The sequence below is a fragment of the Coregonus lavaretus genome (assembly GCF_964263955.1).
Source record: "Coregonus lavaretus genome assembly, chromosome: 3".
Taxonomy (NCBI): domain Eukaryota; kingdom Metazoa; phylum Chordata; class Actinopteri; order Salmoniformes; family Salmonidae; genus Coregonus; species Coregonus lavaretus.
Window position 1 is genome coordinate 65357098 of NC_139990.1, and position 15629 is coordinate 65372726.

The window sequence follows — 15629 nt, forward strand, 5'->3', positions numbered from 1 at the left end:
ACTAACAGGTTATATGCCTGAATAGATTTGACATATTTCACACCACAGTAATATGGATATTCCTCAATTTTCTAAAGCAATTTTTGCAAGTACTGTTAATTTGCTGATGCAAAATGTTATCAAAATATTGGACATCACACTTGACTGAAACAATCATGCAAACACTTTCAGTGCATCCTGGTACACACTTGGTTCTTTTGATGCAAAGTTGTATGTAGCTGCTTTTGAGATCCATTAGAAGGAACCTGCAGGAATAACAGTTATCAACTGTATGTCCTAAGAGAAGAAACACTGTCACTCAGAGAATGAGTCATAGATGCACTCAATGCTGGTAGTTTACCTTGTTCCTCTGAGCTCCTTTTACCCATCAGTCCAACAAAAGACTCAAATTTCTGCCCTGGAAAAGAGGCGAGAGTAGGGCTATTTCAGACTGAAAAAAGTGAATCTCCCACAGTGATTACACACCAGAGAGTCTCTTGTATGAAGTGTATATGGCATGAGAACAGTTCCACCTTAGTGGATTTCATACCTTATATCATAGAATTACATAATTTAATAGGATCTCTGTGCCTTATATCCCATTCATATCTTCATACTAGTAGCCTCAGTAAAATGGAATAGAAACGGTCATTGCCAACAGTGTCTAATGCATGCAACACTTACTTCTTCTTGTTACCTGGGATTTCGCTGCAAAGAGTGGAAGGGACAAAGCAAAAATACAGATTAGCTTTTATAGAAATAGAATGTATATCCTTTAAAATATTGAATTAGTACTAGAAAGTAGTTAGCCTACCAGAACCTATTTTCCCCATAAGACCAAATAATTGGCGTGACTCAGGTTTTCGAGTCATTCTTTTCAGGATTTCTTTATATGGCTCAGATTGTGGCCATTTGCTCTGAATAATAAAATACACAATTTAGTTTATTCATTTGATAGTAGCCTAGGCTAATCATGAGATGCTTATTATGAAGCCTATCACTGCTTGTGGCATCTTCTTAAATAGTCCACATTTCCAAATGTACAGGACAGTGCTGAAACATTTATCTTAATATCGACAATGACACTATAGGCCATTGTCAAATATTTAAAATACATTTTTTTGAGAGAAGTATCCTACCGTTTCATTGTCTTCTCTCCAACTGTCATCAAAATGGATTTTTTGGCAGAGGACAGTTGCCAAAACGAGGGAAAATACCATAACGAGTAGAATTATCTTCATTGTGGTAGCAGATGTGCTGTGCGTAAAGTTGTTCCTCTTCATGCGTTTATTTTATTTGATGAGAGTAACTTCACTGATAAAATCAGACTATAATGGTCTGAATAAATACTGAATTCCTATAATATCAAGAGGTTCAAAGATGCAGCCTGCTGGAGTACCCTATGGAGCAAATTTTCACAGAGAGAAGTGCGTCTATCCATTTGGCGCGACATTGCAATCGGCATACCTGTGCACGCCGGCGTTTTTATGCAGAGGCAGAGCTGAAGTGGATGTCAATGTCAAGAAGTTTCGTTGTAACATAATTTGGTCATATTATGAGTCAGTAGGTTTGCCTTTGTGTTTTAATTTCTGAAGGGGCAAACCACTGTTGCATCTGTTCAACAGAGGCCTAAAATCTAAACGTCTGGAACAAGGCTAGCCTACTTTTGGCACTGTGCTGGGCTCTCAATCAATTCCATCCAGAAGTACAACATATACAAGTGAAGTCAAAACGTCATATTTAATACATGGCAGCCTATTTATAGCGCATTTTAAGTAGGGAGTAGGTTTCAATAAAAGGAAAGAGTGTGATGTGTCAGAGTGAGCGAGAAAGCAGGTGTGTGTGTGTGTGTGTGTGTGTGTGAGTGACAGCGAGAGAGAGAGACAGAGACAGAGAGAGAGAAAGAAAGAAAGAAAGAGACAGAGTGTTGGTGTGTGTGTACAGTGAAATACTTGAAACAAGCATAGGCACACGTAAGGTAATAATCCTTGAGTGTGTAAGACTTTTTAGCATTTATGGGCCACCGTACAAGTGCACGCGCCCACTTCATAAATCCCTTGAAATAAACAAGGAAGTATTCGTTCTTACCATCTGTCAACCCCCAGCACGATGGTGTCAGTTTAAATTTGTATTTTTAAATTCATATTTTGCATTCACACAGCAATGACCCAAGATACTGTTGTGCGCATATTGATTTAGAAAATTATCGACATACCGCCGCCGTTGTGAGAGGAACATGGCTTGGTTATCATCAACTCTGGCGCTGTGCTGCTTAACAGTAACGGTAGGCCTACATGTAAATGAAATTGATGCAACAGCGAAAATGAGAGTGATGAAGTCAACTCATAATTTAGACTACGACGAGCGTACATTCTCGCCATCTACATTTGCGCACAGCACCGTCAACTTCAGATCCAAAATAACTCCTCAACAAGTCACGGGATTGGAGCCAGGTAACACCGCTCCAGCTTTCAAAGTGCCAACCCTGGATGGAGAATTCGTTTACCCGCCACTTGCAGGGTTGAAAGGGCCATTGATAATTCATTCTTTTACCAACAAGTCTGCCTTTTTGGAGTGCCTGTGGAACTCCGAGTCGTCACTAACCGACTTGGTCCAGGACCTACCCGAGAGCACCCAAGTCCTCTTCGTGTCTCTGGATGACAGCTCTGTCAACGATGCCTTATGGATGAGAGATCAAGTCCTTCGTGTAGCATCGCATAGGTAACATTACAAAGGAGCAACACAAATGTTTACTGTTGCTTGTTAATATAGAGGAGACAGGTCATTGAACTGAACTGACATATTACAACTTTCCCTTTGTGTTTCTGTTCAACAGAAAGCAAGAGGTTTTGTCCAGATTGCACTTCTCCCCTGTTCCTGTATTTGACTTGGGGAACTGGATTCCCAGTGTGCTGTACTCTTGGGGTTGTTCGGGACACAACTGTGGCCTTTCTCAGGCAGTTTTTACCTCTACAGGTAGGGAATACTTGCTATGCACTGCAGGACTGGTGCACTCATCAAAGCACCAGTGGAAGTTTCATTGTCCCTTGTATTTACTGTTTGTGGTCCATTTTAACTTTTGTTTTTGACACTATTATTATTCTATCCTGGATGAACATATTATAGTTCATTGTTCTCAGGGTGTCATCAGAGTTATTTAATGACAGATAATCCATGTATTTATTGATTTCTATGTCCATCTTCTGGAAGTGAGGTATTTATTGAATTTTTATTACATACAGGGTGGAAGATGCCTGTGACTGTCAAGAGACTTGATGCGCGATACGATTGGCTGATGGGTTGCTGGAGCCAGAGGAAACACCAGTTGATTGATGCAGGCGATGGGTGTGAGCCCGCCCCCTCCGCTGCAGGTGCTGTTGCCTGGGTTTCCGAGGGCAACTGCTCCTTTTTCACCAAGGTCAGTTATGAGAGGGACAGCGACAGACAGAGAGGGAGAGGTGGAGAGATGCGGGGAAACATTTAACTGTCATTTTCCAGGTTTAACAGAAGAGTTGTTATACATTTGTCCATAATGTTGCCCATAGAGTTTGAGAGGTTGTGTAAAGACTCACAAACAGACTTTCAATGTGCTTGAACTCGACATGAAGGAACACATTGACATTGTTTGTTTCCTTCCCCAGGTGAAGAACATGGCCAAGTCCAATGCCACAGGTGTCCTTGTCCATGCACTTCCTGGAAACCCGATCCAGGATATGAACTGTGTGGGAGATGAATGTTCTACACCACTAGGCATACCTGCTGCCATGGTGCATTGTGAGCCCTCTGTGGCCCAGGCCCTTAGGTAACTAACACTCTGACTGACTCGTACAGTGTTAGGTCAAGTTGCTTTCTTCACTTAACTCACTAGAAGCCATGCTTCCTCTAAGGATAAAGTGTTCTCTCAGTAGTCTTAGATGGATTACTCATGGATATTATCTATTGACTCCTGACCTGATGAGATATGCGTGCAATGGTCAATAGAACATACTGTGTATGTTATTTTAAACTTGTTGATTGTCAAATTCTCAACCATGAATTAATATTGGACCAAATAAAGGGAATATATGGATGTTTATATTCTGTTCTATGTTTTGTAGATATGGGCACATGGTGAACGTGTCCTTTCAGAGTACCCCCTCTCCAAACTTCTTCATTGGCATTGACCAGCAGGGGGCACTGTCTGAGATGGGCTGGTTCCTCTACCCCTCCTTCAAGTTCATCAACTGGCAGGCCCAGTGGTAAGCAGTAAGCACACTATGGATTGCCCAGTTATTGCAGTATACTGAAGACATCAGGAATTCATATGTCAGGAGTATGTGAAGAAAGAGCAAGATTTTCAGCTATTGGGTAGCTTTAACCATTCACTCCTAGGTTTGATTTCTATGAGGGGCTTCAGACTAGACTCCGTGACCCAGCCTTGGTGGTCCCTGTGTTTGAGATGGTCCAGATGCAAGGACAGAGTGGAGCAGTAGCCACTGTGAACCTGCCTTCTGGTAAAGAAACCTCATTGTATCTCCACCAGTTAATTTACATATACACTGAGTGTACAAAACATTAGGAACACCTGCTCTTTCCATGACATAGACTGACCAGGTGAATCCAGGTGAAAGCTATGATCCCTTATTTATGTCACTTGTTAAATCCACTTCAATCAGTGTAGATGAAGGGGAGGAGATGGGTTAAAGAATGATTTTTAAGCCTTGAGACAATTGAGACATGGATTGTGTGTGTGCCATTCAGAGGGTGAATGTGCAAGACAAAAGATTTAGGTGCCTTTGAACGGGGTATGGTAGTAGGTGCCAAGCACGGTTTGAGTGTGTCAAGAACTGCAACGCTGCTGGGTTTTTCACGCTCAATTGTTTCCTGTGTATATCAAAGAATGGTCTACCACCCAAAGGACATCCAGCCAACTTGACACAACTATGGGAGGCATTGGAGTCAACATGGGCCAGCATCCCTGTGGAACGCTTTCGACACCGTGTAGTCCATGCCCCGACGAATTGAGGTGTCCCTAATGTTTTGTACACTCAGCATTTATGGTCGTGCCATACACTAAGTCAACCAGAAATGCATCAGCTTTGAATATAATTAGAATTTGATAGATATTTCAAAGGGATAGGAATATTGACTTTGCCATTTCACTGTGTCGGTAGACATGTTGGATTTTGACATGCTGGAGTTGGACGCGTCTCTGTCCTGTCCCAGCCAGAGGGATGACTCCTGCGCCCACTGGGACCACACTGTGCAGCTGTTTGTGTGCTGTGACCATTTCAGTCCCCACTGCAACATGGAGATGGGGCGCTGGATAACAGCCTTCCGCAGGTATAGTCTGTGCATTTGTTGTCACATGACATGGATACCATGTGACATGAGTCCCCAAAATGCATTTTGATATTCATTAAGATCACTCAAGAAGGGCAAAGCTGTTCCATTTCCATTGACTTAAAGGTTCAATGCAGCCTTTTTATCAAATCAAATCAAATTGTATTTGCCACATGCGCCGAATACAACAGGTGTAGACATTACAGTGAAATGCTTACTTACAAGCCCTTAACCAACAATGCAGTTTAAAAAAAATAAAATAAAAGCAAATAACTAAAGAGCAGCAGTAAAATAAAATAACTGTAGGAAGGCTATATACAGGGGGGTACCAGTACAGAGTCAATGTGCGGGGGTACCGGCTAGTCAAGGTAAAATGTACATGTGGGTAGAGTTAAAGTGACTATGCATAAATAATAAACAGAGTAGCAGCAGCGTAAAAGAGGGGGATGGAGTGGGGTGGGGGACAGTGCAAATAGTCCGGGTAGCTTAGCTGTTCAGGAGTCTTATGGCTAGGGGTGTAGAAGCTGTTAAGAAGCCTTTTGGACATAGACTTGGCGCTCCGGTACCGCTTGCCGTGCGGTAGCAGAGAGAACAATCTATGACTAGGGTGGCTGGAGTCTTTGACAATTTTTAGGGCCTTCCTCTGACACCGCCTGGTACAGAGGTCCTGGATGGCAGGAAGTTTGGCCCCAGTGATGTACTGGGCCGTACGCACTACCCTCTGTAGTGCCTTGCGGTCGGAGGCCGAGCAGTTGCCATACCAGGCGGTGATGCAACCAGTCAGGATGCTCTTGATGGTGCAGCTGTATAACTTTTTGAGGATCTGAGGACCCATGCCAAATCTTTTCAGTCTCCTGAGGGGGAATAGGCTTTGTCGTGCCCTCTTACATTTTACATTTTAGTCATTTAGCAGACGCTCTTATCCAGAGCGACTTACAGTTAGTGATTGCATACATTTTCATACTGGCCCCCCATGGGAAACGAACCCACAACCCTAGCGTTGCAAGTGCCATGCTCTACCAACTGAGCTACAGTGGACTCTTCACGACTGTCTTGGTGTGTTTGGACCATGATAGTTTGTTGGTGATGTGGACACCACGGAACTTGAAGCTCTCAACCTGTTCCACTACAGCCCCGTCGATGAGAATGGGGGCGTGCTCAGTCCTCTTTTTTTTCCTGTAGTCCACAATCATCTCCTTTGTCTTGATCACGTTGAGGGAGAGGTTGTTATCCTGGCACCACATGGCCAGGTCTCTGACCTCCTCCCTATAGGCTGTCTCATCATTGTTGGTGATCAGGCCTACCACTGTTGTGTCGTCTTTAAACTTAATGATGGTGTTGGAGTCGTGCCTGGCCATGCAGTCATGGGTGAACAGGGAGTACAGGTGGGGACTGAGCACGCACCCCTGAGGGGCCCCCATGTTGAGGATCAGCGTGGCAGATGTGTTGTTACCTACCCTTACCATCTCCATATCAAATCATTTCTGGGTAGCAATGAAGTACCTTACTGTGATTATTTTCAGTTAAAAATGTCAAAAAGAAACCCAAATAGCTTCTTATCAAAGAGCAATTTCTCAAACAAGAATTTTGCTAGGACTTTCTGGGAGTGGTCTCAGTGAGGGGCCTAATTGGAGGAGCCTAATGGGAGGGATATGTAACCTGAAAACTAGCGGTAATTGGCAGAGAGGTTTGAAACGCTCTTTGTTATTGGTCTATTAACTTATACCGCATGGTGATGTTGCCAGGCAGGTCAAAACTCCACCCGTGCAAAACAAGCAGAAATTCCAGTCTTTTCAAACAGCTCTTACACTAAAAGGGTATTATCATAATTTTCACAATTTTACAGTATTATTCCAACTTCATAGTGTGGAAATATATACTGAACAAAAATATAAACGCAACAATTTCAACGATTTTACTGAGTTACAGTTCATATAAGGAAATCAGTCAATTGAAATAAATTCATTAGGCCCACCCACTGGGGAGCCAGGCCCAGCCAATCAGAATTAGTTTTTCACCACAAAAGGGCTTTATTATAGACAGAAATACTCCTCAGTTTCATCAGCTGTCCAGGTGGCTGGTCTCAGACGATCCCACAGGTGAAGAAGCCAGATGTGGAGGTCCTGGGCTGGCGTGGTTGCACGTGGTCTGCGGTTGGAAGGCCGGTTGGACGTACTGCCAAATTCTCTAAAACAACGTTGGAGGCGGCTTATGGTAAAGAAATTAACTTTCAATTTTCTGGCAACAGCTCTGGTGGACATTCCTGCAGTCAGCATGCCAATTGCCAGCTTTCTCAAAACTTGAGACATCTGTGGCATTGTGTTGTGTGTGACAAAACTGCTCATTTTAGAGTGGCCTTTTATTGTCCCCAGCACAAGGTGAACCTGTGTAATGATAATGCTGTTTTATCCGCTTCTTGATATGCCACACATGTCAGGTGGATGGATTATCTTGGCAAAGGAGAAATGTTCACTAACAGGGATGTAAACAAAGTTGTGCACAAAATTTGAGAGAAATAAGCTTATTGTGCGTATAGAAAAATTCTGGGATCTTTTATTTGAGCTCATGAAACATGGGACCAACACTGTTGCGTTTATATTTTTGTTCAGTGTATATATAAAACACAGGAAAATCACACTTTTGCCTGCACTGGGCCTTTTACCTCTGTGCTCATGGCCTTTACCACTTCAAAGCCATCCCCTTTGGCTTAGAAAAACGCTCCTGCAATTTTTTTAAACAATGTTAATGTTCCTCCCCCAGAGGTATTGGGCGCTGGCTCACTGATGTTTCTCCCCTGGTGCCTCTGTTGAACAATGGGAGATGTACCTTCACCATGAAGACTGTGCCTTGGGCCATGCCCTGGGTGGTGTCCCTGAGTCTGAGATTCAGCCACACAAATCACTCAGGTAAGTTATAATGCCTACATAATACGGTCACAGGTGTTATAAAGCCTACATAACACTGTCATAAGACATTAAAACTCTACACTTTTTAATTAGTATTTTACTGTTCATTGTGTATCCGAATTCTTCTCTAAAATATGTATATTTTTTACAGTATATGGTTAGGGTTAGGCAATAGGACAGATTATTTCACAAAAATTAAAAATAAACATTAAATAGGTTTCCAGTAGGTGAGTATGCCGTCCTGTTGTGTATAGTTACTACTAGTGACAAAGCAATGGACAGAAATTACTTGTCTTGAGCAATTTAGACAATTTTATCCCTCGTTCATCATGTGTAGAAAAAGATGAGCACTTCCATCCTAGGCAAAGTGGAGTGTCATGCAAAATAACAGGATGTCTGCAAATTGTTGCTGGAAAGTTGTCCTGGCAAAGGACAACCCCCCTATGAGTCTGTCACGGCAGAGTAGTCATGGAAAAAAGTACTCCAGTATCAGCTTTTTCTCACTACACCAATGCAATACCGTCTAAAGACAGTATCATACTGTATTCTTATATGGCAATGAGTAACAGAATGAACTCTTCAAACAGATGTTATAACTAGGTTTTGCTCTTGTTACAGCCAATCACACAGACATGCTTTACCCCTTTAAGCTGATGTCATTGTACAGTGGAGGGACCTTTGACAAGGAATACAACAAGAGATACCAACCAATCAAATTCACTGTCCCAGCCTCAACAAAAAAGGTATGATGCAGAATTGATATTACTTCTGTTTATATTTACTCATAATAAATTAAGTGAAATAAAGGCCAGTTATCATATGTTCTTTTATTTTTTAATATGCCTTTGTTTTAGTTGGTGCTTTGGCCATAATGTGTGTAGAAAGCTGCTTACAAATAAAGGTATTATTGTAATCAGTCATTTTATGTCGCATATTGTGTCTTAGGTGGAGTTGTATGCTGTGATCACAGGCCACGGGAGCGACGAGAACGGTTGCGGCGAGTTCTGCGTGACATCACACCACTTCCTCGTCAACGGAGCGTTCAATAACACCCGTATTTTTGACTCGGCAGGTGAGAAATGACTAACGTTAGAGTTTGGTCATGCAGATTCATATAATCTTCCCATAGTCTGGGCCATAGTTACATTAGCATGATGAGGTTGTATTCCTCCTAGGGCAATTAGATTTAACCGTGGGCCAATTCTTTTCTAATTGGATGGACTGGGGGGGTGGAACATTATTGTTATCATTTTTACACCGCAAGTAAGCCCAAATAGATATTGTATTTCACAATAACATAATCATTTCATACCTTGATTACATTGAGACACGGTCACATATGTCTCTGTATGTATTTGTGGTAATACTTGGGAACAGATTTCCTAAATTTGCTAAATTCCTGGAAATGTGTATTTTTTGCCCAAGAACAAAAATGATAATTTGTAAAAATGTATTTTGGGGCCAAATAAAATCACTTTCAGCTGAATGTGGCCTGCAAGCTGCCTGTTGCTGACCCGTCCTAAGCATTTGCCTGTTGCTGACCCGTCCTAAGCATTTGCCTGTTGCTGACCCGTCCTAGGGCATTTGCCTGTTGCTGACCCGTCCTAGGGCATTTGCCTGTTGCTGACCCGTCCTAGGGCATTTGCCTGTTGCTGACCCGTCCTAGGGCATTTGCCTGTTGCTGACCCGTCCTAGGGCATTTGGCTGTTGCTGACCCGTCCTAGGGCATTTGCCTGTTGCTGATCCGTCCTAGGGCATTTGCCTGTTGCTGACCCGTCCTAGGGCATTTGCCTGCTTGTGTCCCTATTCTATTATTGTTTGAGTGAGTCAGGTGTGGGTCTATTGTCATGCATTCTGTTCCAAATGAATGTAGATACTACCATATCAATGTATTTTACTACATTTACCATGCTTTTAATACAGCGTTCTTTAATGATCCCATTGTCCTGACTGTTTCCTGGTGTTGTGTTATTCTCCAGGTTCAGCCCTGGGGTGTGCCATGCGGGTGGGAGAGGGGGCGGTGCCCAACGAGCATGGCACCTGGCTGTACGGGCGTGGAGGCTGGTGTGATGGGCTACAGGTCAACCCCTGGAGGACTGACATCACCACACAGGTATAGAACCATTGCCAGGCCACGTCAGGAGAAGTTGCGCCTGCGATTCGTCATCAGAAAACTCTTTATTTACCTAGCAGTAGATACGATCACATGCAATTTCAAATGCAGCTCACGCAAGTTAACAAACATAGAATCAGATGGTTATCATCTACAACGTCGCAGATGTCATCAGAGGATTGATTAAATCACAAATAGAGCTAGTTAAAGCCAGAATAATAATGTACTTGTTGAACATAGCTATAGCCATCAGTCTTGCATGTTTCCATGGTCATCACTCAGTCACTGTTAAGTTTGTCAGGGTCCTGACTTTAGCGTTGGCTATCCTGCTACAGAGCTTTTTGGTGTGGGGATGCGTGTGCATCGCTCGAACGTGACGTTTAGTTGTAAACAAAAATTGGCTCTATACGTCCTTTCCATAGAAATATAATGTATCATTAGATCTATCATAGATCTATCGAATGTAATAATTGTATTTATATGGTTCTTTCATCCTCACCTCATACTGGATTGATATTGAACTATGAAATGATGCAACATATTTATATTTTCTAATTTCAGAGTACAATGTTGCCACCTTCAAATGCATACTAAAGAGGCAGTCTTTCACCATGTAAACACTACCATAACAGAGTCTTTGTAAATTTGAAAGCCTTTTTTGGTGTTTTAGATGTTATTTCTGACATTTGAAAGAGTTTCAAGACAACAATTCTGCTCATCTTCTATCACACACACTGCAGGTTTTTTGACGAAAAGGTTAAGCATTCAATTTCTCAAAATGTTTGCTACAGTAGGCATTTGTGTCCATTAGTTTGCAGTGGAGTGCCCTTCATGAAATTAGCCTATTAGATGAGTACAGCACTTGATCCCCCATGAGTCCTTGGGAAGGCACACATGACCCTCTCTTTCCAAAGCTTCAGTTACATTTTATTAATTTGATACACACGCATCATTTTCATGACCATTTCATTACCACAAGCTTCATTTGTAATCCATAGATATTACAGTATTGGGGCTATTGTTTATGGTTGTTTGGTTACTATAGTGTTTCTCCTGAGGCCTTAAAGTGTTCTTTCTTGTTGTCTTCCTTCTCAGCTGGACATGAGTGGGATTGAAGCCAATACCCTGCTCTACTTTGGCCTTTACAGTGGACAGGACCCCAATCCGTCTCACGACCCTGGCTACATTGTCATGTTCTCTTATCTGGTGTTCTACAAGTAAAGTCTCCCTGACAACCTGATTGTCTTGAATGTGAATTCTAATGACTGTGATTGATGCGAATGAAAACCAATCATGATAAAATATGTATTTTCTAATCAGACCGGCACTTCTTTTTATCCAGTAATATTGTAGCCTATTCTATGGGTGTGTCACAATTTTCCCACTCGAGTTTTCACTCAAGTTCGATACAAAGAAGATATAATCTCATCTTGAGTAGCTAATTTTGCTCTTCAGAAAAGTTGAAGAAGGTGCTCTTGTTATCTTGGCTACCTGGTCAATTATGTGTAATTACACAAACTTAGCTTTTAGTGTCAAACTTAAACTTTCAGGCGATGACAAGACTCTATTCCTGACGCAAGATCAACCACTTTCTGCTTCTTCAATTATTCAAGTGTGTATTTTTGAACGGTTTACTTGCAAAGGTTGGGGGAGTGGGGGTTGGTTACAATTGCTACCACAGACACGAATGCATTAAACAGTGTAATATTTCATAAAATATTTTTAAAATATCATCTCTGGATGTTCAAATTAACATTCTCTTTGTTCATTTAATTAACTTTAATGAAATTGTGCAGTATTATAAACATTAATATCCAGAAGTCAGTTTTCATACAAATGAGTTACTTATAGAAAAGTTAATCACGGATAAAGGTTAGTGTTAAGACATTCTACCATGTTTGCAACATTACTATTTACTGCTCAACAGTGTTTTTAGAAATCCATAAGGTTAGCACTGCCCTTATTACTCCATCTTGAACATTAATAAATGGAATGGTTCCCTCACTGTATACTTCTTTCAAAAGCCCTAAGTCTCATTCACTTACAGTTACCTCCAAGGAATGAGTGAGCTTATGTTATACCAAAGACACAGATATACAGAGTTATGTAAATTGCTTATTGCCCCTGAGGGGATAAATTAAGTTGAATTGAATTGGTGCGATGTTACCACCAACAGTTCCAAGACAAGGGAATACGAATCCAAAATAATTGTGATTGAACATTTGGTCTCAACATCACCTAGTACTCTCTTCGACAAGTTTTCTATCCCCATGTCAAAGTACTGGTGAAGAGGTAAGGCACTGATATTGAAATTGACCCACCTTTGACCCAAATACATCATCTGTCTTATCAATACAATCGATTTGTAAGCGTTCAAAACGAGTCAACAAACGTGTGTATGTTAGACCTTCACACAGGTTTTTTTACAGCTCTTCTCCGACTCAAACTGGTTTTGGTTCCCCTGACAGCCTCCGAACCAGAACTGGGCACAGGCATTCGCCGTAGTGTCATAGTACCACTTCACAACGTAATCCCTGCAAGGCCCGGGGTCCAGAATGCTAAATTCCTGGAAATGTGTATTTTTTGCCCAAGAACAAAAATGATAATTTGTAAAAATGTATTTTGGGGCCAAATAAAATCACTTTCAGCTGAATGTGGCCTGCAAGCTGCCTGTTGCTGACCCGTCCTAAGCATTTGCCTGTTGCTGACCCGTCCTAAGCATTTGCCTGTTGCTGACCCGTCCTAGGGCATTTGCCTGTTGCTGACCCGTCCTAGGGCATTTGCCTGTTGCTGACCCGTCCTAGGGCATTTGCCTGTTGCTGACCCGTCCTAGGGCATTTGCCTGTTGCTGACCCGTCCTAGGGCATTTGGCTGTTGCTGACCCGTCCTAGGGCATTTGCCTGTTGCTGATCCGTCCTAGGGCATTTGCCTGTTGCTGACCCGTCCTAGGGCATTTGCCTGCTTGTGTCCCTATTCTATTATTGTTTGAGTGAGTCAGGTGTGGGTCTATTGTCATGCATTCTGTTCCAAATGAATGTAGATACTACCATATCAATGTATTTTACTACATTTACCATGCTTTTAATACAGCGTTCTTTAATGATCCCATTGTCCTGACTGTTTCCTGGTGTTGTGTTATTCTCCAGGTTCAGCCCTGGGGTGTGCCATGCGGGTGGGAGAGGGGGCGGTGCCCAACGAGCATGGCACCTGGCTGTACGGGCGTGGAGGCTGGTGTGATGGGCTACAGGTCAACCCCTGGAGGACTGACATCACCACACAGGTATAGAACCATTGCCAGGCCACGTCAGGAGAAGTTGCGCCTGCGATTCGTCATCAGAAAACTCTTTATTTACCTAGCAGTAGATACGATCACATGCAATTTCAAATGCAGCTCACGCAAGTTAACAAACATAGAATCAGATGGTTATCATCTACAACGTCGCAGATGTCATCAGAGGATTGATTAAATCACAAATAGAGCTAGTTAAAGCCAGAATAATAATGTACTTGTTGAACATAGCTATAGCCATCAGTCTTGCATGTTTCCATGGTCATCACTCAGTCACTGTTAAGTTTGTCAGGGTCCTGACTTTAGCGTTGGCTATCCTGCTACAGAGCTTTTTGGTGTGGGGATGCGTGTGCATCGCTCGAACGTGACGTTTAGTTGTAAACAAAAATTGGCTCTATACGTCCTTTCCATAGAAATATAATGTATCATTAGATCTATCATAGATCTATCGAATGTAATAATTGTATTTATATGGTTCTTTCATCCTCACCTCATACTGGATTGATATTGAACTATGAAATGATGCAACATATTTATATTTTCTAATTTCAGAGTACAATGTTGCCACCTTCAAATGCATACTAAAGAGGCAGTCTTTCACCATGTAAACACTACCATAACAGAGTCTTTGTAAATTTGAAAGCCTTTTTTGGTGTTTTAGATGTTATTTCTGACATTTGAAAGAGTTTCAAGACAACAATTCTGCTCATCTTCTATCACACACACTGCAGGTTTTTTGACGAAAAGGTTAAGCATTCAATTTCTCAAAATGTTTGCTACAGTAGGCATTTGTGTCCATTAGTTTGCAGTGGAGTGCCCTTCATGAAATTAGCCTATTAGATGAGTACAGCACTTGATCCCCCATGAGTCCTTGGGAAGGCACACATGACCCTCTCTTTCCAAAGCTTCAGTTACATTTTATTAATTTGATACACACGCATCATTTTCATGACCATTTCATTACCACAAGCTTCATTTGTAATCCATAGATATTACAGTATTGGGGCTATTGTTTATGGTTGTTTGGTTACTATAGTGTTTCTCCTGAGGCCTTAAAGTGTTCTTTCTTGTTGTCTTCCTTCTCAGCTGGACATGAGTGGGATTGAAGCCAATACCCTGCTCTACTTTGGCCTTTACAGTGGACAGGACCCCAATCCGTCTCACGACCCTGGCTACATTGTCATGTTCTCTTATCTGGTGTTCTACAAGTAAAGTCTCCCTGACAACCTGATTGTCTTGAATGTGAATTCTAATGACTGTGATTGATGCGAATGAAAACCAATCATGATAAAATATGTATTTTCTAATCAGACCGGCACTTCTTTTTATCCAGTAATATTGTAGCCTATTCTATGGGTGTGTCACAATTTTCCCACTCGAGTTTTCACTCAAGTTCGATACAAAGAAGATATAATCTCATCTTGAGTAGCTAATTTTGCTCTTCAGAAAAGTTGAAGAAGGTGCTCTTGTTATCTTGGCTACCTGGTCAATTATGTGTAATTACACAAACTTAGCTTTTAGTGTCAAACTTAAACTTTCAGGCGATGACAAGACTCTATTCCTGACGCAAGATCAACCACTTTCTGCTTCTTCAATTATTCAAGTGTGTATTTTTGAACGGTTTACTTGCAAAGGTTGGGGGAGTGGGGGTTGGTTACAATTGCTACCACAGACACGAATGCATTAAACAGTGTAATATTTCATAAAATATTTTTAAAATATCATCTCTGGATGTTCAAATTAACATTCTCTTTGTTCATTTAATTAACTTTAATGAAATTGTGCAGTATTATAAACATTAATATCCAGAAGTCAGTTTTCATACAAATGAGTTACTTATAGAAAAGTTAATCACGGATAAAGGTTAGTGTTAAGACATTCTACCATGTTTGCAACATTACTATTTACTGCTCAACAGTGTTTTTAGAAATCCATAAGGTTAGCACTGCCCTTATTACTCCATCTTGAACATTAATAAATGGAATGGTTCCCTCACTGTATACTTCTTTCAAAAGCCCTA

General features: G+C 41.6%; 1 protein-coding gene across 2 annotated transcripts; it reads left to right on the forward strand.

The window, feature by feature from the left end:
* Positions 1–2021: 2021 nt before the first annotated feature.
* Positions 2022–15609, forward strand: LOC311127067 (uncharacterized protein). Of its 2 annotated transcripts, XM_084158815.1 has the most exons (14): positions 2022–2700; positions 2816–2955; positions 3222–3397; positions 3621–3781; positions 4077–4217; positions 4351–4472; positions 5133–5301; positions 8062–8207; positions 8826–8950; positions 9153–9279; positions 10187–10320; positions 11416–11537; positions 13467–13600; positions 14696–15609. In XM_084158815.1, exons 1-13 carry the CDS (start codon positions 2216–2218, stop codon positions 13555–13557), a joined length of 2139 nt encoding a protein of 712 aa, XP_084014941.1. In that variant the 5' UTR covers positions 2022–2215; the 3' UTR covers positions 13558–13600; positions 14696–15609. The 2 variants fall into 2 exon arrangements, with proteins under 2 accessions (XP_084014941.1, XP_084014942.1); XM_084158816.1 differs by lacking the exons at positions 13467–13600; positions 14696–15609 and having other exon boundaries at positions 2026–2700; positions 11416–12329.
* The last annotated feature ends 20 nt before the right edge of the window (positions 15610–15629 follow it).